Source organism: Saccopteryx leptura, chromosome 3 (genome assembly GCF_036850995.1).
Source record: "Saccopteryx leptura isolate mSacLep1 chromosome 3, mSacLep1_pri_phased_curated, whole genome shotgun sequence".
NCBI classification, from domain to species: Eukaryota; Metazoa; Chordata; class Mammalia; order Chiroptera; family Emballonuridae; genus Saccopteryx; species Saccopteryx leptura.
The window spans coordinates 138,797,604-138,822,123 of record NC_089505.1 but is presented as its reverse complement, the minus strand read 5'-3'; the positions used below and the strand labels follow the sequence as shown (position 1 = coordinate 138,822,123).

At 47.8% G+C, this 24,520-nt stretch overlaps 1 protein-coding gene across 4 annotated transcripts in view; it reads left to right on the top strand.

Moving 5' to 3' along the window:
• JAK1 (Janus kinase 1) overlaps window positions 1-24,520 on the top strand; it is a 157,265-nt gene that overhangs the window by 115,644 nt on the left and 17,101 nt on the right. For all 4 annotated transcript variants that reach the window (XM_066376478.1, XM_066376474.1, XM_066376476.1 and 1 more), the window contains 7 exons: window positions 4,161-4,324; window positions 6,154-6,496; window positions 8,237-8,422; window positions 12,224-12,381; window positions 14,959-15,082; window positions 17,344-17,530; window positions 22,023-22,129. In XM_066376478.1, coding sequence (XP_066232575.1) covers window positions 4,161-4,324; window positions 6,154-6,496; window positions 8,237-8,422; window positions 12,224-12,381; window positions 14,959-15,082; window positions 17,344-17,530; window positions 22,023-22,129 — 1,269 coding nt within the window. The remainder of the gene's footprint in view (window positions 1-4,160; window positions 4,325-6,153; window positions 6,497-8,236; window positions 8,423-12,223; window positions 12,382-14,958; window positions 15,083-17,343; window positions 17,531-22,022; window positions 22,130-24,520) is intronic.

Sequence of the window (24,520 nt, the reverse complement as noted above, 5' to 3'; positions counted from 1 at the left end):
TTGTGCACTATGTATTAATAGCTTTTGAAAACATCTTGCTGTTCTTTTTTTTATATCTTTTTAGTGAAAGTAGGGGAGATCCAGAGACAGGTTCCCGCTTGTACCCTGACCAGGATCCACCTGGCAACCCCCATCTGGGGCCAATGCTCTGCCCATCTGGGGCTGCTAGCAATCGAGCTATTTTTAGCACCTGAGGCGGAGGGTCGAGGGAGCCATCCTCAGTGCCCAGGGCTGATGTGCAAGAATCAATCAATCCATGGCTGCAGGAGGGGAAGAAAGAGATAGGAAAGGGGGAGAGGGAGATGAGGGAGAAGCAGATAGTTGCCTCTCCTGTGTATCCTGACCGGAAATCGAACCCAGGACTTCCACATTGCTGGGTCAGTGATCTACTGCTGAGCCATCCAGCCAGGGGCTGTTCATATCATTTTAAAAATTACTTTTTTATTTGTCTGTCGATGGTCCTTCAGGTATCAGTTTAAAATATGGATCTTTGGGCCCTGGCCGGTTGGCTCAGCGGTAGAGCGTTGGCCTGGCATGCGGGGGCCCCGGGTTCGATTCCCGGCCAGGGCACATAGGAGAAGTGCCCATTTGCTTCTCCACCCCCACCCCCTCCTTCCTCTCTGTCTCTCTCTTCCCCTCCCGCAGCAAAGGCTCCTTTGGAGCAAAGATGGCCCGGGTGCTGGGGATGGCTCCTTGGCCTCTGCCCCAGGCGCTAGAGTGGCTCTAGTTGCAGCAGAGCGACGCCCCAGAGGGGCAGCGCATCGCCCCCTGGTGGGCAGAGCTTCGCCCCTGGTGGGCGTGCTGGGTGGATCCTGGTCGGGCGCATGTGGGAGTCTGTCTGGCTGTCTCTCCCCGTTTCCAGCTTCAGAAAAAAAAAAAAAAAATATGGATCTTTGTCATCTTAATGACTTCATAATAATCTGTTCATTTAACACATATTTACCAAGTGTCTGTGCACTTTGCTGAGACACTGCAGATGAGGTGAACAAGACACAGCTGTACAATCAAATTGGGAAAACAAAAAAACAAGCAAATAAAATGATACATAGATAATACACGAGAAATGGTGAAACATACTATTAAGGAAAAAGCTTCTGTGACAGAGAGTACAGGCTAGGGTGTGCTTAGGAAGACCAAACTAAAATAGTGAAAAGACCTGTCTAAGGAGGTGACCTTTCTACCAGATCTTGAAGAATAGAGTTTGCGATTCTAAGGGATGAATGGGGAAAGTATTTCTATGTAGAGCAAAGCTTTTCAGCAGCAGCACTACTGACATTTTGGGCTGGATAATTTTTCACTGTGGCCCTGGCCGATAGTTCAGTTGGTTAGAGCATTGTCCTGGTGCGCAGAGGTTGCTGGTTCGATCCCTGGTCAGAGCACATACGCGAACAGATTGATGTTTCTCTCTCTCTCATTTCCTCTCTCCCTAAAATCAGTTTTTTAAAAATTAAAAATTTTTTTTCATTGTGAGAGACTGTACTCTGTTTTGTGGGATATTTGCCCACATCCTGGCCTCTACTCATGAGATGCCAGTAGCTCCATCCTCCCAGCTGTGACAATCAAAAATGTCTCCAGACATTGCCCCATATCCCCCCCAGAGGCAAACTGTCCTGTTGAAAACATCTGCTAAAGAGGGAACAGAATGTGGGAAGGCCCTGAGGCAGGTAAGGCCTTGAGAGCACAGTCAGAGCGCTAGAGAAGGACAGGAGGGTGATGAGGAGTGAGACAGTGAGGCGGCTTGGGGCAGATCCGCAGAGCCTCGTACAGGCTGGCAAGGGGCTCTTTCCACCCACCCTGCTGTTTGGAGGGTTCGGTTTTACTTTGAGGTCAGTAATGATTCTTCTTGGTGTATGGAAAGTGGATTGTGATGCAGTCAAGAGTACACTTGAGTGAAGAATGTGCTGTAGTTGGTCCAGGCGGGGAAAGTGCTGGTTTGGCTTTAGTAGTAACAGTCGGGTTGGAGAGAAGTGGGTCTGTGATGAATTTTGGAGATTGAATTAAAATGTTTTGCTGATGGGTTGGATGTGGAAGGTGAGGGAACTTGAAGAATCAAAGATGATTTGAGATTTCTGTTTTGGGCAGTGTTTGATAGGTAATGGGAAGATGGAGAGGAAGAGGTTAGAGAAGTTGTGGGAATTAGGTGTCTTCTTTTGGAGATGCCTGTGACACACACACGTGGAGATTTCAGGTTGAATATGAGGAGGAATCCAGAGGGAAAGCCATTATTTATTTAACTGATCTCCTGTTTCTGGACAGTTTTGGTTTTTCTAAAGTTTTCCTTGTGTTGTCACTGTTATTGACTATGTGAGCAACCTCATACATACATGTTTATGTGTAGTGTTCTGTTATTTCCTTCAGATAGACTTTTACACAGGGGATTTTGTGTCACAGTTGTATTCCATTGTACAGCTGTAGTTCTGAGCTCACACTGTCCCCATCCCAGGCCTACAACAGGAGTGCGCTGGCCATTTGCAGATTGGCCTTTCTAAATTCACCCTCCCTGTTTTATATATTCATATCTGAGGGTTCCTCTTCTACCTTTCTTGTGAGAGGAAAGGAAAGGGAGAGTGTGCCGTACATGAGCAGTTACGTATCGCACTAGAGTCTGACCTTTCAGAGCTTTAAGAGTGAATTACTTGAGGATTACAGTGATGTTTACAGAAAATCACAGCCAAACAAGATAGTTTTGGCTTTCGTTCTGTTATTCACACATTGCTGGCAGAAGTGATTGTTGTTGGTCCTCAGTAGTTTGTGGAAGCGGTCTGTGTCCTTACCTGAGAGAAAGAGAAGTCCTATCTTGGAAAGAAGGGGAACTGCAGTGGTGAGAATCCTCCATCAAAAAACCAGTAGAGTAAAGTTCCCTCAGGGAAAGTGAGTGGCTTACTTATGTAGGAACCCCACCCTAGACATTATGTCGACCTCTGTTCAAGCTAGAGAAAGGCTGAAAAGGTCCCAGGCCTCAGAGCGCTGTATGTGTTAAGTTAGTAAAAATTGTGCATGGCTGTAGCACAGTATTGGGGACCCACAGCCCTGGAATCACATCGAGGTTTGATGGCCTACTCCACCGTTCACTATGTCCCTGACCTCCATGCTATGCTACCTTTCTACTTGACTTTGTTTTTTGTAACTACCTGATGTTTTATATTTCTAACTGATCGTTTTTTCTTCTTAGAGTGGAGTCTCTATGAGGTCAGGTATATAGTTTGGTTTACTGCTATATCCCTAGTACCTAGAATAACATCTGGCCTATAATTGAGTTTCGGTAATCAATAATTACCAAGTGAATGAATGAAATTATTTAATCTCTGGTGCTTAGATTTTTCATTTGTTAGATAGAGATGATATGTTAGCATCTACCTCATAGGGCTGTTGCGAAGAGTAAATGAAAATAGTAAACTAACGGAGCGCAGTGTCTAGCACTGAGGTTAGAGTTTAATAAAGGGGAGCTGGCATTGACATTGTCTTCATCTGAACAAGGCAGGTGGTGGGGATACTGCTATTTCTTTTTTTTTTTTTTTTTTGTCTTAAAGCCCTTATTGGCTCTTGGAATGCTATGCATCTCCATCAATGAGGCGGTTTATTTTGATGATAGCAGTTCACTACTAGACACTCGAACAGCAGATGTTGAAAAAACTTGCATGTGGTAACGATGGAGAATGTGGATTCCTTTCCCTTTCTCTGAAGCTACATCAGAATAGGGTATGCTACTCTTGTCACTCATCCACCCAGTTCCTAGACAAGGATCGCTCCGTTCATGTTTGTGGAATTAATGAATGATCAAACCCCAGCCACCTGTCATTTGCCCTTGTCCTAGTGCAGGCCAGGCCTCGTACACACTACTCTTCATCATTTATATGCTAAGTCCCATGAAGGGGCTTCATATGTTCGTGCTGTTCACCAGGAACTAGCATATGCTCAATGAATTTTTGTTAAATGAATGCATTAACCTAGGGAGAACATCTCCTGAGCCCTTGCATACCCAGCTGCTGAGAAAGAGCTTTGGTGTCAGAGAAACTATCCATCTTGTTATAGTCTTACTGTGGGATTGCTTTTCTGGATGGCACTTCCTTGTATGGAGAACTGTCCTTTCAAGATCAGAAACATGGGTGGACTCTTGAAACTTATGTAATGGTTCATTTCTTCTCACCTCTGCTCCAAAGGGACAGTACGATTTGGTCAAATGCCTGGCTCCCATCCGAGACCCAAAGACGGAGCAAGATGGGCACGATATCGAGAACGAGTGTCTGGGGATGGCCGTGCTGGCCATCTCCCACTACGCCATGACAAGGAAGATGCAGTTGCCAGAGCTCCCCAAGGACATCAGGTAAACCTTCTGGGTCAAGAATTGATGATGCCTATGGTGTTATTTTTTCATGTTCTCGAACATCTCGGTGTAACCCCTTTGGCTGACCCTTCCTCTCTGCAGAGGACAAATATTATTTTTTAGAGTATCTATAAAAGGTAGCACAGTTTTGATTGTGTTCTTATTTTAAGTGTTGGCTGATGACTTAAGAAATTTGTACTAGGGTGAATGTTCTGGGCTAGGGATGCCAATCAAATCAGTGGCCCCATGCCCTCCCCTACTCTCTCTGCCCATGGTAGTAGGCCTTGCCATCTGTCACTGCACTTTTTCCTGTTTGTCTGGACCCACCTTAAAATCCTTCTCAATATAGCTATGCAGATAGCTACTACCATCTCTAGCCTGAACTAGAGTTTCCTAGAGAGATGTTAATTCTGATGTGAAGGATGATCAACTGTTATCTTAAGGAAATTGTATTAGAAATATCAGGCATGACCTGTAGTGCTCCAGTGGATAAATCATCGACCTGGAACACTGAGGTCACCAGTTCGAAACCCTGAGCTTGCCGGGTCAAGGCACATACGGAGTTGATGCTTCCTGCTCCCCCCTTCTTTCCCTCTCTCCCTCCTTTCTCCTTCCTCTCTCCTCTCTCTCTAAAAATGAATAAATACAATCTAAAGAAAAAGAAAGAAATATCAATTGCGATTTTTGTGAATAGTCTGTGTGATTTCCACTCATCCATGAGTGGAAATGAACTATTGTGATTGTCGTAAATGAAGACAGTCTCACTTTGAAGAAGAAATTGTACATGGCTGTAATATTTGTGAGAGGCAGCAGTATCTTCTCCTCCAAGGCTACGTGTATCTCTGTTCTTCCTCTGCCCTTGAACAGAGTCTGGAGCAGATCACCAGTTGCTGCTCAGTCGAGCAGGAACTGATTAGATACATGCTATATTGCTACTTTCCCTTGTCTTCTGTAGGTTTTGCCCTGGGCACCTCCTCTTTATTTTTTCAAAAGGCTAACAACTCTATTTGATCTCCCTCCCCCTATTACATTACCCTAAGAAAATTATATTTGTTGGGGATGAACTCCCTACTTGACAATTCCACTGTTTTGAAACTGTCCGTGCAGCGGGGATTACCCATGCCAACGCTGTCTTCCCACTGGTTTGGCCCTAGTGGGCTTGTTCTTTCTTTCGTGGGTCTTCTTACTCTCTTTAAAACTGGCTCCTGTTCTAGCAGTTTGAGATTCAGTTGATCATAGATACTTTCCCCTTAACTCCCTGATGGATAATAATCTTTCAGTTTCCTTGTTGGTACATTTTCAGATGGCAGACCCCTAAGTCTTTTGTACTTAATTAGATTTTATGTATTTTTTCCATTTCTAATAAAAATAATTTATAGAAAAGTTATAAAACAGACATGCAGGTAGAACATACAAAGCACCTGTAATCACTCTTGACATCTTTCCAGCCACTTTCGATCTGATGCAGAATCTTAGTAATAATAGTATGTGTGTAAGGACGCATGTGCACAGGAATAGTGACACTAGCAAGCAAAAACAGGGACCAGTCTGTTTTGCTGCCTATGTGTGTGACCCTTAAAATTTGATGATATAGGAATTCCCATTTTAGTACAGTCTGTGGAGCATGTGCTTTTCTCTTCTCTCACAGCCCCTGTTGACTTACGCCTCCTCATGACCCTCAATGCTCACTCCATCTAATGATCTTGGAGCAGATCCTTCCTTCTCACCTGGCAACACATGGAAGGAAGTGATAGACTTAGATTTGTTTCTAAACTATTCTCTGGTAACCTCTTTGTGAGAAAAAGATACATTTTTCTACTTTCTTTTAGCTACAAGCGATATATTCCGGAAACATTGAATAAATCCATCAGACAGAGGAATCTTCTTACCAGGATGAGGATAAATAATGTTTTCAAGGATTTCCTGAAGGAATTTAACAACAAGACCATTTGTGACAGCAGCGTGTCCACACACGACCTGAAGGTGAAATACCTGGCTACCTTGGAAACTTTGACGAAACATTATGGTGCTGAAATATTTGAGACTTCCATGTTACTGATTTCATCAGAAAATGAGATGAATTGGTTTAATCAGAATGACAGTGGAAATGTTCTCTACTATGAAGTGATGGTGACTGGAAACCTTGGAATCCAGTGGAGGCAGAAACCAAATGTAAGTGGCGCTAGGTGGCTGGTCAGAACAGAGCATCCTATTTCTCACCGGTATGTTCTGCTTATCCTCTCGGAATTATGTCTATGTGCCTGTCACCCCTTGGCCGAATCTGTTTAGGCTGGAGACTGTGTATCATTCATTTTCTATTGTGCCATGTAGCAGTAGCTCTAAAACATTTGTTGAGTTTCATAGGAAGATAGAGAAATATAATAACAATGACATACATAATATGTAATAATACAATAGCAAACATTTCCTGAATGCTTACCATGTATCGAGTATTTTTCTAAGCATTTTGCATGTATTAACTCATTTATTCCTTTAAAAAAATCTTTGAGGGTTATACTGCCATTATCTGTATTTATAGATGAACACACAGAGAGAAGTTAAGAGACTTGCCCAAGGTCACAACTGATAAGTGATTAAGCCAAGAATTGAATTTAGGCCTCTGGTTCTATGAAATAGGATAATTGGTTCTTTTAATTTGAAGCTTGTTTTTGAAGTGTTTGTTGAATGAGGCTGGAGAGCATAGTGGTTTCAAAGCATGGGTTTTAAACTTAAACAGACCTGGTTCAAACCCTGGCTTCACTCTTCATAGTTACAGGGGAAGTAACCCTCCCAAGGCCATGTATCGGCCACATATTTTTTAGTAAAATATATCTACCTGATAGGGTTGCTGAGAGAACTGAATGTCATTTAGCACAGTGCCAGCCATGTAATAAATGTTTAGTTAATTATTATAGCTGCTATCATCATCATCTTTATTGTAAATAATAATATTAAAGGTGAGATTTGTTTTCTCCTGCTTTATTCTCTTGCTTAAATAGCAATGCCTAACACTTACTGAGTGTTTTCTGTGTTAATAAGAATTTATCTAGCCTGACCCATGGTGGCACAGTTGATAAGGCATTAACCTGAAACTCTGAGGTTGCCAGTCGAAACCCTGGGCTTGCCTGGTCAAGGCACATACGAGAAGCAGCTACTATGAGTTAATGTTTCTTGCTCTTCCCGCTTTTTCTTTCTCTCGTTTTTCTAAAATCAATAAGTAAATTAAAAAAAAAATCGGCTCCTCAAAGGACCTTGTGAAAGATGTAAGCTCTCTGTTTTATGGATGTGGTAGGGGGAATGGAGGCGCAGATAGATGAACTAACTATATAGTTAACTGTCAGAGAGGCAGGAGCTTAATTCAGATCTCTAGTCTGCGAGACTCATGCTACACAAAATATGTAAACTTGTGCAGACATGTATGTATTACCCCTAAATGATTCAAGCAGGGGATTTATACCTTCTTTTAAAAATTCTGACTTGAACATCATTATAAAGTCAGGACAATCATTGATAGATTCTAGAGAAAGCCCATGCTCTATCCAAAAGAGCATGCATTCTGCCTGTTTTGAAACACACACAAGCCTAGAAGTGGGGTCCTAATGGTGGTGTGTGTCTAGTACAGTTATTTGCCGTTCTGAATTTACTTATGCATCATAGATTATGTAAAGAGTGTAGTCGGTGTGTTCCTTAAGGTTTCAGCAGGTGTAAAATTCCCATACTCCCTGATAGGACCCTGAACTGCAATCCTAAGCCCATAACGCCAGTTCTCCCAACCCCCCTGCCCAACCAGGCAGGCAAGGTGGCTTTCTCCTTGGATGGAGACCCTGCACTGATTTCTCAGAAACACCGACCTTCTACGAGTAGAAAATGAGAAAGCCAACCTAACTTTGTCACTTTCATGCATGTTGCCAGATTGTTCCCAGTGAAAAAGAAAAGAACAAATTAAAACGGAAAAAACTGGAAAATAAACAGAAGAAGGAGGAGGAGAAAAACAAAATCCGGGAAGAGTGGAACAATTTTTCTTACTTCCCTGAAATCACTCACATTGTAATAAAGGAGTCTGTGGTCAGCATTAATAAGCAGGATAACAGAAAAATGGTAAGTGTGCAGCAGAAGTGTGCAATCTGGGCCTGGCAGGCAGGGGAAGGCTTTGCGCGTGCTTCTCCGTGTTCTGGTCCCAAAGAGAACATCTGACAGTTGTCTTACTTAAGCCAAAAAGTCCCTGTTGCTGACACTGATGTTATCAATGTCAGTTTTTGTTACACTTGTACATTCCAGTGCCTTTGTTTGATCTTGCAAATGTGTGTCTGTCTCAGTGTTTGCGGCCCTCCCAAAAGATATTTTAGCATCAGAATTTTTTTTTTTTTTTTTTTGGTATTTAACTCACAAAAGTTAGTGGATTTGAAGGACAAGAAAATCAGTGAATGTCAACGTCCCCCCAGGGCTTCTGCGTGGTTTCTCCACAGAAACGGGTGGGTGCCCTGGTGAGGCTGGTGGGAAGCCCCACTTTGCACTTCAGCAGACGGGGGGCCAGTGGCTGTGGCCACAGTAGTGTCCTCATCATGGTGTCAGGCACACCCAGTCGATTCACGGACAGAGGAAGAGGTGTTCAATCTTACTTCCTCTCTTTTGGTATCACTTGAGGACATAATCTAGACAGGTCGCCAGTTTGGCAGGGGAAGTGGGAACCCTGCCACAATCTACATGTTTGCGTGAGGGAGGTCACGGCCAGCAGCGAGAGGGGAGGCCTGGCACGCTCGCGGAGGGACGGTGGTCGGTGCTAGGGAAGTACCATGTGTTGCCTAAAATTTGGCAAATCCTCAGTGCAGGGAAAGAATCTGGTGGTACGGGTTGGGACAGGTGGTCTCCCTTTTACAAGTAGAGTAACCTGTCTTTTTGTAGAACTTTTTGGAAAGCAGTTTAAGTACGTGTATTAAAACTCTTGAAAATATATCCCCTCCATTCAGGCACCTCAGGATTGGTCTTCAGAGACAGTGAAATGCAGACATTGATCTGTGAATGGGGCTGTTTATCCCAAAAGTATTTACAGTATCAAAATACTGAAGATAACCTAAATATACAATAATAGGAGAGTGGGAAAATAAATCCTAATTTATCTAAGTAAGTTAGAATATTATATAAATAAATTGCTGGATTTTTTTTTAATAACCAGGGAAAATGCTTTATAAATAGAAAAGAGCAGAATATAAAACTATCTATAGCATGGTACCGGTTTTGTTCAAAAAACTTTGAAAAGGTATGTATACACCTATACATGGTCTTAGAAAAATAATCAAATATTAAATTGTTATTTATAGTGGGGTTATGGGGATTTTAATTTTCTCATTTCTTCCCCTTTTTGAAAAAATAAACAAACATGAATTTCATCAGGAAACCATAGTAAAAAATCAAATGACGGGAGAAGTACAGAGCCCACATAGATGTTAGTGGGCAGATGGAAAATGGAAGAAGAAAATAAAATAAGTATTATTTATTCAGCACATTATAGATATTAGGCCGTGTTATGTGCTGTGTCTACCTTATTTCATCCTGACAAGAACCTCAGGTGTAGGGATCTTGGCTCCGTTTCCGGTGGGGAACCCGAGCCCTGTGGCGAGGTGTGAAAACGTGTACAAGGTCACAGAGTGGGAGAGTGCAGCTCTGCCTGTGCTGCTTTGGTGTCCAAGGCGTTCCCCATCCCAGAGACTGGTGACCGGGAGGTTGGCACTTCAGCATGGCCACACCCTTCAGATACATGGCAGCAGGGAGCAGCCACCAGCTGGGACAATTCCTGTGAGGCTGCCCCTTCCTGTCCTGGCTGACAGAGGCAAGGCTGGCACCCAGTTAGTGCACCGATCATGTAAGGCAGAGTTCTCTCTGACCGCATGGCCAGTGACTCTGTGCCAAGCTACAGTGCTATGTAGGGAGCAGGAGGAAGCCAGGGATAAGTGAATACTTGATCTCCCCATTACTTTATTTTCTTGTACAAACACGAGCTCTTACTACATACCAGGCACTGCCTGTTCTAAGCACTTTATAAATGTCAACTCTGTTTTCATAATCACCCTATGAGTTGGTTCTGTTATTTATCCCTGTTTTACAGAGGAGGAAACTGAGGCAATAAAGATTCAATAGCTTACCCATTGTCACACAGCTGTTAAACTAAACAATTTGAAATCACCAATATTTGACAGTTTTTGTATAAAAATGAATTACATATGCTTAAACATAATAGCAAGAATCTGCGGATTCACACTTGTGTGATGCTTTCTTTGTCTCACTTCCCTGTCCTTTCACAGCTGAGGGATTTCCAGCCTGGTCTTTCAGGAAAGCTTTATGCTAGCACGTTATCAAATCATGTCTTAGTTTCTCTCTCCTTGTTGCATCTCCTTGACGTCTCCCATTTCCATTCAGACTTCTTCTATTAGGGAACTTAACTGCTTACATGGTCTCTCTCATATGACTGCCTGAAGGGCTACCCAGCCCATTTTGAATTTGCTCTGGGGGGATCTGCGGGTGGATGCCAGGTTACCCTGGGAAGGAAGCGCATTCAGCACAGAGTCTCCTTGCTGCATTGCTCTCCGTGTGGGGGCCCCGCCCTTTCTTGGCCTCCCTGGCTCACAGCCCCAGAGCAGAGCTCCACTCCCTGGGCCTCTCTGCGCAGTGTGAATACTCCAGTTACCTTTATCTTGTCTTACTGCTGACGTCTGCCCTCCCCTTCACTGCCTGTTTTTCTCTGCTGCCAGCCTCTCCTTTTTTTTTTTTTTAAGTTCTATGGAAAGAGTCTTATACTCTGGCGGTATTTTGTTTTTCTCTAAAGATTCATCTGCTACTTAATATTTTGTAAGTCAGAGCTCTATATAATGGCTGTACATACCTTCCTTGCCCAGATGATATTCCTGATTGACCCCACTGCTCCTCTCAAATGGGCAACCTTTGTTCAGGGCTATATAATCAAGACAGGACAGGCAAACAAAAAACAGCTACCTGTCTTCACCTCCCAGTGTTTTTCTGAGAACCTCCCTTCCATAGAAATTCCCTCCCTCTTCTCCACTTTTACCTCTACCTCTCCCACTTTGAGTAGGATTCTCTGCCTCCTCTAATCCCTCGGAGGTCCCTGGACTTAATCTAGCAGCCTCATCATTGTGTCTGGGACCATTGTGTCTTGAGTTATAATCCAGTAGTTCCACCTAGACCAGTGTGCAACAAACTCATTAGTCAACAGAGCCAAATACCAATAGCACAACGATTGAAATTTCTTTGAGAGCCAAATTTTTTAAACTTAAACTTAAACTATATAGGTAGGTACATTCCTTATTGAGGTAGCGCCCGCACATGGTCTTTTGTGGAAGAGCCACACTCAAGGGGCCAAAGAGTCGCATGTGGCTCGCGAGCCACGGTTTGCCAACCACTGAGTCCTAGACCAAGTCTGCCTGAGGTCAAGCATCTGTGCACTGCCTCCTTTCTGTAAAACAGGCATGATGCCCAGAGTCAGTCAGTGCTTAGTGCCAACACTAGGATACCGCTTAGGCTCTGCTCCTCCCATCTCTACTTTCCTACCTCTGCCACTCGGATCCTGGCGTAGCTTTCCATCTAGACCCAGGTAGCAGCTTCTTCATAGGTCTCTTGGCTGCCACAGCTCCCCTTCTCCCTTCCTCACACACAAACACATTGTACCTTATCTGATGGTTTTTAGATAATAGCTGAGAAAGTGAGGAACAGTCAAAATCCTATATAAATGCAAGGGGTATAGTTGTTATCAACAAAAGGGGTTTTCCTTTGGGGTCATGCATTCTCCATTGTGTTTTAAATATCTTTGCCCTTTGTACATTCTTAAAGAGTCAACTGCTTCAGATGATAGACAGATGTTATAACCGCACACTTCTTCTCTTTCACCAGGAACTGAAACTCTCTTCCCATGAGGAGGCCTTGTCCTTTGTGTCCCTGGTGGACGGCTACTTTCGGCTCACGGCAGACGCCCACCACTACCTCTGCACTGATGTGGCTCCCCCGTTGATCGTCCACAACATACTGAATGGCTGTCACGGTCCAATCTGGTTAGTTCTGTCACCTTTTCAGTTGCTTTTGGTGCATCTCCCCACATTTTAGTGCTGGGGAGAGTGGCTTCAGACACAGGTGTAGCCAGCTGTTTAGGTTGGGGCCGGTGGAGCATGTTGTTTAGTACTGCTTCGGTGCCCTCTTTTCTGTCCCTGTTGTCTGTGGTCAGGCCTTCCTGCTGTCTCTTCCCTGGTCCTTGCAGCAGCTCCTACCTCTTCTCCCTTACGTGGTTCTCCTCATAGTTTAAGCGCTCACATCTTCACAGCTGGCCAAGAAGTGCTGCACTTCCTAATCCCGTGCAGTGCCAGATAGTCAAGAAAGATGATACAAGAAGTCAAGGTGATTAAGGGTGATTCAGGAAAGATAGGAACAGGTCTCAGTGTTAGGCAGAGCAGAAAATCATGGAATCCTGAGTAAGTTTGTTGTTTGGTAGCAGATGAATGATGGGGACAGCAAGGCTGACCATACCTTAGAGCTGCATGGGGCCTTGCTGGAGATATTGTCCCCCTGCATCTCAGAACTAGGAGCCTGTGCTCAAATAGCCCTGGTGACGCGGTCCTTCGTACTGCTCGGGGCAGCCAGTCAGCTCTAACTAATGCCTCCAGCTCTAACGGTCACAGACATACACACCATTCTTATTCTGAAACTGAATTTGTCTCTCTGTAAGTTCTGCCATTTGAAGCAACAGGGATTCAGTTTACTTCCTGTTACGTAGGACTGCCATTCAGGCAGAGGAAAACAGCTGCTGGGTTTCTTCTTGGTCTCTCTTTTCAGACCGAAATATATCTGGGAAGCGTCTCTTCAGCTGCCTTTCCCATGACACCGTTCCCCCTTCTTCCCTGTCCTGGTACCCTGTGCACAGGAAGTTCGTTAGTGGGGTGAACCCTGGCTTAGAGAGGCTCCCAGACCCACAGGGAGACTGACACACACAGACTTGCACAGCAAGGGGTTCGGTGTTATGGTGAGCATGTCCTTCACATTGCCCAGCCACGATCAGTGCTTGTTCTCCCCTTGGCCTGGAATGCCCTTCCTCCAGAATCGAGACAGCCACCACTTCCTTCAGTTGTTGACTCAGCTATCACCTGGTCGGTGAAGCTTCCCTGATGACCTTTTATAAAATAACATGTCTCCTCCCCCCTGCACCCTACTCTTCCTGGCTCCTTGGCTCTGCTTTATTTTTCTTCAGCGGCCTTTATTACCTCGTGACATAGTACATTTATTTATTTATTTATTTTTTTACAGAGACAGAGAGAGTCAGAGAGAGGGATAGACAGGGACAGACAGACAGGAACGGAGAGATGAGAAGCATCAATCATCAGTTTTTCGTTGCGCGTTGCGACTTCTTAGTTGTTCATTGATTGCTTTCTCATATGTGCCTTGACAGTGGGCCTTCAGCAGACCAAGTAACCCCTTGCTTGAGCCAGTGACCTTGGGTCCAAGCTGGTGAGCTTTGCTCAAGCCAGATGAGCCTGTGCTCAAGCTGGCGACCTCGGGGTCTCGAACCTGGGTCCTTCCACATCCCAGTCCAACACTCGATCCACTGCACCACCGCCTGGTCAGGCAGTACATTTATTTCTGTTTGTTTCTTATCTGCGTACTTTCACTGTCCAGACCATGAGCTCTGTAAAGGCAGGGACAGTGTCCGCTTGTTCACTGCTTTCCCTCAGCGCTCGGAGCCGGGCTGTGCACAGCACATCGCAGGCTTTTGGGCAGTATTTATTGACTGAATTAATGTTTCACGTTGGGGAGAGGCAGGGACTGAAGCTCATTGCCTAAGAAACCTTCTCAGAGTTGGCAGCATTCAAATCTGATTAAATTTTGAAGAATTAACAATGGTTTACCAGGTCTTAAAGAGGAGAAAGAGCCTCTCCTGTAAGGGGTAAGCATGTACAGAGGCATGGAGGGGTCAGCCCTCTGCCCAGTGCTCACTGAGCGCTGTGCACCAGGTGTGCGGCCCTCCTCCATGTGTTCATTTAGTAGCTGTCACTGCCCTCCGTGTGTCAGCACTGATTGGTCCTGGGGACACAAAGGAGTGCAAGACAGCCTGTTCCCTCTCACATCTTTCTCCTCTTTAGTGGTTTCTTTATTCAATTCTTCACTCATTTATTGAGCAGCTGCTGCGAGCCCAGGAGTGCTCTGGTTACTGGGGGTACAGCAATGAGCAGAATAACCCCGCAATTGTGCTTTCCCAAGGCCCATGTTCCAGCTGTGCTGCCTAGAGATGGCAGGGCGGTACCCCTATCATGGGCAGCTCCATGTCACCAGCCTAGGGGTGCTCTTCTGGCTAGCACTAGAGACAGCATGTGTGGGGGAGACTGGGGACGATCAGGGCCCAGGGCCTTGGCTAGCAGGCCGAGCTGTGTTCTAGACCTTGGAAATGCAGATGAGCGGTGTCAAGGCTCCTCGGCATTTCTGCTTGCCCCCTGTATACCGTATCTGAGAGGCCTCTGGGTCCCAGGACAGGGAAGGTGATAGGGCTGCAAGACTCGAGGCAGCTCAGCAAGTGGTTATCCCGTGGGCTTTGCAGTGCCCCTGTTTGGTGAGCTTTTTCTCCCTTTGCCTCCCTCTCCCTCTAGCACAGAATATGCCATCAACAAATTGCGGCAAGAAGGAAGTGAGGAGGGCATGTATGTGCTGCGGTGGAGCTGTACTGACTTTGACAACATCCTCATGACCGTCACCTGCTTTGAAAAGCCTGAGGTCAGTCGGGACACTGGCATGGACCGAGCCATGTGGCCACAGGGTGTCCAGTGCAGTCTGGTTCAGAAGCTGCTGTGGAGAGGACCACTCCTGGGGGTGGGGTGGAAGGTCTGGGGTTCTGAGAAAAGCCCTGGCAGGTCTGACAGGCAGCCTGCTTTCCAAAGGAGCTCTCCCCCGAGCAGCCAGACCCATACGCTTTCCCTTTCACCTTCTGTTTTTCTTCCTTCACGCGGCCCCCGGGAGGGGTCCACTGTGGCTCTGGAAGATGGGACACACCCAGAAAATCAGTTCACACCAACACTCACGAAGTTTAGTGTAATTTTTGAGGGTGCATATTTTACACTGGAGCCAAGATCAGCACAGATCCAGAGCTGTGTGCCCTTGTGGCGTTCCCTGTACAAGTCCGTGCCAAGAGGGCCAGCTCACCTTGGCATTGACCTGGTTTCCCCAGACAGTGGCTTCAGACGCTTGAACAAATCTCTGTGCTGTGTTTGACAACTGGAGATGTCTGGTAGTGACTCAGGGTTAGTTGGAAGCCTGCAATGATGTGAGAGAAATCTGGAAGGCTAACAGAAAAGCCAGATTTATTGACTTTATTGCACTAGACCACAAATACCTTAGTTATTCATGTATTTTTTTTAAATACAGGAAGTGGAGTATTTTAAAACATAGTGTGTTTTACAGAAGTCAGCACATTAGCATACTGAAGACCTCAGACACAGAAAGGAAAAGTATCAGAGAACCCTCGGGACTGGGCGCAAGAGTGGGACGAGGAAATGGCAGAAGGTGCCCAGTGCTGCCAAGCGCCCTGGGTGATGTCTGTCGGGCGGTGCCTGTCTGGGCACTGCTGCACAGCGAGGCTTCCCAGCGGGTTCAGGCGCAGAGCCTCCCGGCTTGTCAGGCTTGTTGTCTGGCAAGGTGCCTGTCTTCCGTGTTCATTAGTCTTTGGAGGAAGTTTAGTACATTTAACCTGAATGAGCCAGTCCAACCTCCTTTTGAGGCAGAATCGATCTGTACCAAGAATGTCAGTGATTCAGTGGCACGATCTTCCTGGTATCACCTTACTTGAGGAAAACAGGGACCACAGGTAAGATTACTCCTACTGTTTGTTTTAGCTCAACAGCCACTGTGCTGAGCGCTTTACCTAAGTGTTCCCATTGAAGCCTTATATTATTCCTGTCAGGTAGGTGATATGGCCCCCAGTATTGAGGCTGAGGCATCGAGATTTTAAATATCTTGTCCTGATTGACACCATAAGTAGAACTTTCATTCTTTTTTTTTTTTTTTGCATTTTTCTGAAGCTGGAAACAGGGAGAGACAGTCAGACAGACTCCCACATGCGCCCGACCGGGATCCACCCGGCACGCCCACCAGGGGCGACGCTCTGCCCACCAGGGGGCGATGCTCTGCCCATCCTGGGCGTCGCCATGTTGCGACCAGAGCCACTCTAGCGCCTGGGGCAGAGGCCACAGAGCCATCCCCAGTGCCCTGGCCATCTTTGCTCCAATGGAGCCTTTGCTGCGGGAGGGGAAGAGAGAGACAGAGAGGAAGGCGCGGCGGAGGGGTGGAGAAGCAAATGGGCGCTTCTCCTGTGTGCCCTGGCCGGGAATCGAACCCGGGTCCTCCGCACGCTAGGCCGACGCTTTACCGCTGAGCCAACCGGCCAGGGCCAGAACTTTCATTCTTAACCACTAAAATAGTTTCCTTGGTACCAGAAGTGCCTGTGAAGGGAGACGTGTGCTCCAAGGCGCCATGGAACCCTGACACTGGAACAGACAGCCACATGCCCCCTCCCAGGTGCTTCTCAGATAAACGTGTGGCCTGGAAGGGAGCTCCTGGATAACTTTTGATATAGTAATTATTATTTCATGCATAATAACATTTGTTGACATTTATAAAGTGCTAAGTGTTTTATACGCACCGTGTCATATAATCATAGCAGCGGCCCCAGGAAGGTTGGTATTTCCATGAATTTCATTCTTTATTTCCAAAGCAAGTGATGATATTGTGGGAATCACTGCTCTGTTATGCTGTCTCCTTTGTCAGCTCCCTACTCTCAGTACCTTCTCTCAGACCCCTTTCTATTAGTTATAGATTTATTTTGCTTACTTGTTTAGGATAAACTTTCATTTTTTAAATAATTTTAGGTTCACATAAATGTTGCAGAGATGGCACCGAGCTTCTCTGTACCCATCACACATCTCCCTCTGTTGTTCCCACCCATTTAAAACATCGTTTCTTCTCATTTTCCTGAATGGCAGGTGCTGGGTGGCCAGAAACAGTTCAAGAACTTTCAGATCGAGGTGCAGAAGGGTCGCTATAGTCTGCACGGCTCGGACCGCAGCTTCCCCAGCCTGGGGGACCTCATGAGCCACCTCAAGAAGCAGATCTTGCGCACGGACAACATCAGCTTCGTGTTGAAGCGCTGCTGCCAGCCCAAGCCCCGAGGTCAGTGCCCGCGCCTCGGTGATGCTCCCAGACCCAGGCCGAAAGGCGCTGGCTGCTTTTGAGAGTGGCCCCTCCACATACTTTCTAGGTGTTTTCCATTGAGTTTTGTTAAACGCCTGTCCTTAACTACAATCCCACTCCTCAAGTGTTAGCATTTTCTAAAGAAAAAGCATACACTTTTTCTCAGCATCATTAAGATAAAATACCTTGAGGTTCTGCTATCAGTGGTTTATTTGAGAAACGTTCCTGATACATCATCTGTGGGCCAAGAACTATATTAGATGCAAAGAATCAGAAATGCCTGACACCCAGTGCCTGCTCTTCAGGGCTTTCCTGTCTAATACAGAAAATGCTGCAGGGAAACGAGGCCACTGCAGGATGTAATTAACGGGTGTTATAATTACCATATGTATCAGACCCTAGGCTCGCAAAGAAGCACTGGTCTGAGTCTGAGTCACAGGGAATGGCAAGTGCACAGAGGGAGCGGGTCGAGCCGAGTGTTGACCAAGGAGCTGGAGCTGGCTGGTCAGAGAAAGGCATTTCCAGCAGAGCATGTGCAGGGGCATCGTGGCAGGCAGAGCAGGGGCTGCGAGGAGGTCTGCAGGGCCGGCGCGTGTGGTGAGGTTAGCAAGAAGGGGGAAGTGAGACTGCGAGTGGGGAGGCTCAGGGTCGGGGAAGGCCTTGCATGCCACAGGGGCTAGAACCTGATCCTGGAGGGAGTGAGAAGCCACAGAGGATCAGGGAGTGAGATGGCCAGGAGGGTGAAGGACTCCGCTGCTCTTTTTAAAGCCCCGTGAACCTGTCACTGGTGCACTGCAGTTGGATTCGGCACCTTCTAGAAGGGGAGAACTGGAAGCAGACTAAGGGCATTCAGTCTAGTGCCCCATTTTATGTATGAGAAAACTGAGACCTGGAGAGGCGTTGAAGGTCAGGGTCAAAAAGGGGTTTGAATGCAGGTTCTCCCTGAATGCCAGATCCCTTAATACTGGTTTTTTGATGTTCTGTGCATTAGCTCCTTCCCTTAATAGGGGTCAGGCCTCAAAGGGCAGCACAGTTCCTGAGGCCCCCGTAAGAGTGGTCAGACATACTCTGAGAGTGTAAGACGTGCCGCACTCTTTTTAAAAAATGCAGCTGTGAGTCTTCATGTCAGGGGCGGGCAGAGGAGACAAACAGCAGGACAGAAAGGGCCTGGCTTCTTGATGTTTGAATGTTTCTGATGCTCCAGCAAGGGCCTGTCACTGAATTAGTGAAAGAGGAAGGACTCGTGTTCTTGTTGATCGGATCTGGTTCCCAGCCAGTCTCATGGAATGACTGTTGCTTTTGTTTGTGTGCTGGAAGATGTTCCGCAGAGGTGAGAATGCATCCGCCACCTGGCTGTGAGACCTCAGAGTGAGCTGAGACCTTAAAGCCTGGCGACCCTATTTACTCACACAGTCTCTCTCCCAGATATTGGAAGTGACTTTTATTTTCTTAGGAATTAGTGGTCTCTGGGTGAGGTTGAGCACATGAGGAATAGCAGCCACAGGCAGAGAGAGGTAGGGGCAGGTAGGAGACTGGGACATGACTCTTCCCAGGCAGCAGCTGGGAATGTCCGTGGGGTAGCCGCCACCTCTGCTAGACCTGACCCAAGAGCCAGTAGCTGTGGAGGGAGGGTGCAGGAATAGAATCGAACCCTCTGTGATGGCTCTCTGTAGAGGCTTCAGGAGCCTGCACTGAATATGTTTAGTGTCTGTCCCTTCCCCTTTATTTTGAATTCGTAAGACAAGATCTGGGTCTCCTTTACCACTCTGTGACTTGTGGGAAGCACAGTACCCAGCATAGACTCATCATTGACTAATGCTGTCAAGTGAATTTGCAGCAGCAGCTACCATATTGGTGGACTAGGCCCAAGCAATATAAATGCATATTTGCATTTCTTTCATCTACATCATAGTTCTTTGTAGCGATTAAAAAGGTAAGGAATTGAGGCTCAGAGATGGTCAGTGACTTGCTGAAGGCCACACAGCTAGTATATCAATAGTGGTTACAGCAGTAGTAGCAGTAGACAATTGGTGGTGATAATAGGAATGGCTACCATCGTGTGAGTGATGCTTGCAGTTTGCCAGGCAGTGTTAGAGAGGGTCTTTCATGTCTTAAGTCATTTAATCTTCAGAACTTAGAGTATGTTGTTATCCTGATTATACTGGCCCAAGGTCACTTAGGTAGTTAGCGGGAGAGTGGGGGGAGTCAGAAAGGCCTTTTGACTTCAGTGACCCCTCCCCTTTGTCACAGCATTAGGTGCAGCCACCAGCCCGAGACTCTGGGGCTGGAGCCAATTCTCGTGACTCCGGCTGCAGGGAGGGGAAAGAAGGGCAGGGACGGGACTGGCAGGAGAGGAAGAGCACTGTGTGCGAGGCCGCCCATACCGGCCCTCAGAAGCCCTCTCCCTCCACCACTGCAAATTAGGGAAGTGGTAAGATCATGAAAATTAGAGAGTGGCATTATGAGTTCTCATTATTTTGCCCTTCTAACCACGAGGTTCTGGTACCCAGACCCCAACCTGGGTTTCTTACTTGAAAACACAACTGAGAAACTCCTCATGGAATAATTAAAAAGCAGGAGCCACTCCGAGTGGGTGTGACAGCCCACCACTTCTGTGTCGTCCAACCCTGCCGGTCTCTCCAAGTCTGAGGGTGATCGTGGGAGGGAGGAGATAGGGGCCCGCAGGACCCCCTCGCCCCGTCACCACTGACCCTCTCCCACTCTTCTCTGCGGAGTCGGGCTTGGTACTTGATTTCTGAACCCTTAGCTCCGACGCTGAGGACTTCTGCAGCTGTTGCCCAGGCTTGGGGAACCACTGATATGACCAGGACGATGTTGCTAAGATGTGAAACTGGTCATACTTCCAGCAGCTCCCGGTTACCGAGCAGCCACAACGTGTTAAGCGCTGAAGTCAGCCCTGCACGGGCAGCATCTCATTCCTTCCTCACAGCAAGGGGCATGATTGCGCCCCCACTTTTCTAGTGAGAAAGCAGCTTCAGGGAGGTTAAATGGTGTCCCCTGCGCACATGTGCACCCACGTGCTGTGTTCCCTGTGAAGCAGCCGTGCACATCATCAGCCCGTAAATGGCCCTGGCTCCACCCTCCTGTCACTGCCCAGACAGCCCTGCCCCGACCCTGCCCTGAGGACACCGTGCACGTGGCCCGTCCCCGATGTCGCCTCCATCACGGCAGTCCTCAGTGCCTGTTGAGTCAGATTTGACCCAGGGAACAGGCTGGAGGAGAACGGACTGAGAATATGATAATAAGGGCGATCTGTACCTGAACCCAGTTTCCAGCATGCAGATTTGTACCTCTCCCTAGAGCCAGGGTGCTTTGGGAAGAAGGTTAAGAGACTGGAGCCATCCCTGACTTCAAGGTGAATACTGGTCTGGGGCTGACTAGCTGCCTGACTTTGGGCAAACAGTTGAATCACTTAGAATCTGTTTTCTGACCTATACAAGGGGCAGATGAGAATATTATAGCTAACCTCATAGGATTGTTACGAGGACCAAGGGGTTAAAGTGGTACAGCTTTTAGAACTGTGGCTGGCACAGAGAAAGCAGAAGATGTTAGCTTAAGAAAAGAAAGGAGAAACAAACCCTGCCTTGCAGGGTAGTGAGGATTTGAGAGAACACATTCGGGTCACTTGAGCTGGTACTCAGCAGCTAATTGACAAAAACATAAACCTTTCGGGAGGTTCCCAGAACACTCACTGCTCGTCCAGATGGACAGGGCTCTCTCCTCTCACTGTGCAGCTTACAGTGGCTCCGGGAGGGAAGCGACTTCCATGGACCATAAATTCCCAGTTAGCCACCTGTGCAGACCCTGGCCCGGCAGATTTTGTAGTGTGTTTGGTTTGCTATTTGAATCAAAATTTGGGGGACAGTGTGCTCGTAATCTTTACAATCAGCAATATTTAGTAAGTGCCCCGTGGTGTCAGGCGGTGTGGGGTCCCAGAGAGGTTCAGGCACAGCCCCCTGTATGGGTCATTTGTCCTGTTCTTCTGCATAAAACGTTTTTCATCCTCCTGCCTTTGTTCCCAGCACTCCTTTGGCCCAGCGTATTACTTCTTTCTCCCTCCTCAGCTCATGTCCTGACGACTCATTCACACTGCACGAATACTGAGTGCCTACTGTGCACCGGACTGTGGAGTAGAGCAGGAGGTCCTTGGGGCACCTCCCTGACCTCCCGGGACAGATCCAACTGTCAGCCCACAGCGCCTCTGCCTGTCCTTCGAGTAGCTACACAGATTACAGCTTTCCTTTTGATTTGTTAATTATCTGATTGCTTTTGGTTCTGTTATTAGCCTGTGAGCTCCTGGAGGGCAGGGATGAAGTTCTTAGTAAATGTTTGTTGAACGAAACCAACAAATGCACAGATGTGTGTTAGCAAGCCCCTCGGCTTGGCAGGCATCGCCGACTGGAATCTTGGGCCTTTGCTGCCCCTCAGACTTCTCCACTCTCTTCCGCAGAAATCTCCAACCTGCTTGTGGCTACCAAGAAAGCCCAGGAGTGGCAGCCTGTCTACCCCATGAGTCAGCTGAGTTTCGATCGGATCCTCAAGAAAGACATAATGCAAGTGAGTCACGGCTGTGGTTCCTGGACCCAGCCTTGGTCCTGCCCAGGTCCGGGCGAGGTCCTGCCTGGGTCCAGCCTTGGTCCTGCTGCAGGTCCCGGTGTGGTCCTGCCCAGGCCTAGCCTTGGTCCTATCCGGGTCCAGGTGAGGTCCTGCCCAGGTCCGGGCGAGGCCCTGCCTGAGTCCAGCCTTGGTCCTATCCGGGTCCAGGCGAGGTCCTGCTGCAGGTCCTGGTGTGGTCCTGCCCGGGCCCAGCTTTGGTCCTGCCCGGGCCCAGGTGTGGTCCTGCCTGAGCCCAGGTGTGGTCCTGCCCAGGTCCAGGCGAGGTCCTGCCCATTCCAGCGGATTGGGGACTTTGGAAGGAGGAAGTCAGGTTTGGGCAGATCTTAGTGGAAAAGGAACAAGGAGACTGTCCCTTCAGAGTTAAAACAGTTTAACCAGCACCTTGCTGATGCTCCCCAGGGATGCTTTCTCCTTGAAGGAAGAGGATTAGTCAGGGTTTGTGGGGTTGTCTAGGGTGCAGGGACCTCACTACCCCATGACATGCTGTATGACAAAGTACATCAGAGTGTAGTGTGGACCTTCTGATGGTGCTTTTAGAAGGAGCACAGCTGAGGGCACACGCAACACAGTGAGGGAGCAGGAGATGCAGCATTTCTGCCAGTAGGAGAAGAGCGCGGGCAGGCCTTCCGCCCAGTCTGCAGCCTCACCTAGGCTGTTCCCCTCTTGGCTGCGCTCGGGTGTGAGGCCAAGGGGATCTCTCCCTTTCTGTTCCGCAGCCCCTTTACACAGAGCCACACACCAGGGGGCGCTAAGGAGACAGCATCCAGCAGCCCTGGAGAGAAAGAATTCGCAAAAGACCACTTACCACCTGGGAGAGGCTGTGACACCTTGGAGGGGTTAGAGGGCACATCATGGGGACACGTCTGGTGGAGGGTGGCAAGCATGGGGTTGGTTGGTTAGTTGACTAAGTTAACTCCTTAAATGGCTGGGTAAGGCTTTGAGGGAGGGCAGTCTGCAGCTACGACTGTCTCACTTCCATTCCTGTTAAGTCCTTTACTGAAGGCTGCTCTTCCCTACTCTGTCCCTCTGGTGGTGTCATATCAGTGTCCAGAGGTTGACATCGCCAGAGCAGCCCTGCCCCAGCCTCTCTTCTCTCTGTAACGTGACATGTACTTGGGGCCTCCCTGCTTTCCTTCCTTTGGAGCTGCTGGACAGATAAGCACCATCCTCCATGCCTCGAGCGTTCATTCAGCCAACAGCGATGGAGCACGCCGCGTGCCAGGCACAGTGCCAGCCTCAGCAAGCTCCCGGTCTGGGCGAGAAGGCGGGTCTTGTCCATCCTAAGTAGATAAATATTATCACGGGACTGGTCCTAAGTAGGGAAGGATGGCAGGATGTGGGGCTCACAGAGACGATCATCCCACCTTTGAGAGGACAGAGACAGCTTCCTGGAGGAAGTGGCATCAAAGCCTAGAGGATGACAGGCAGGTGCCAGGCAAAACAGAGGGAGCAGCATGGCCGGGGGTTGTGCGGGGCCTCGCGGTTGCTGTGGAATACTTACTAACCGCGTGGTGCCGTGACTTGGCCCTGGAGTAGGGAACCTTCCTGGGGAAGAGTAATTATTCTGAGAGCATATGGCCTTTACAGGGTGTTCTGGGAACACAGCTTCCCATAACCTTGATGAATGGCTTCATGACAGATGCAGCTTTAATGAATAGGTACAGGCCCTTAGGATACACGAGACAGGGCAAATGTATAGCCGTTCTGCAACGACAGATGACAAATGGTAGCATTTGTGCAAATTAATAAACCCGATTAATGATGGTGTACATTCCTGTGGGGGGCAGGAATAAGGCTAGGAGTCAGCCACCATCCTTTTTTTTTTCATTTGTAGTGGGTGCTGGGATAAGGGCCTTCAGTGTACAAGTTTTGTACGTGCACTTTTTTTATTTTTCTGAAGTTAGAAGCAGGAAGGCAGACAGACTCCTGCATGCGCCTGACAGGGATCCACCCAGCATGCCCACCAGGGGGCAATGCTCTGCCCATCTGAGGCGTTGTTTCAGCTGGAGCCATTCTAGCGCCTGAGGTGGAGGCCATGGAGCTGTCTTCAGCACCCAGGCCAGCTTTGCTCCAGTGGAGCCTCGGCTGCGGGAGGGGAAGAGAGAGACAGAGAGGAAGGAGAGGGGGAGGGGTGGAGAAGCAGATGGGCACTTCTCCTGTGTGCCCTGGCCGGGAATCAAACCCGGGACTTCCACACGCTGGGCTGACGCTCTACCACTAAGCCAACCAGCCAGGGCTCTATTTGCTCTTTTAATTCTTACAGCAGCCTATGTGGCAGGTACTTTCGTCATCCCCATTTACAGAAAGTACGCAGACACTGGACATGGTCAA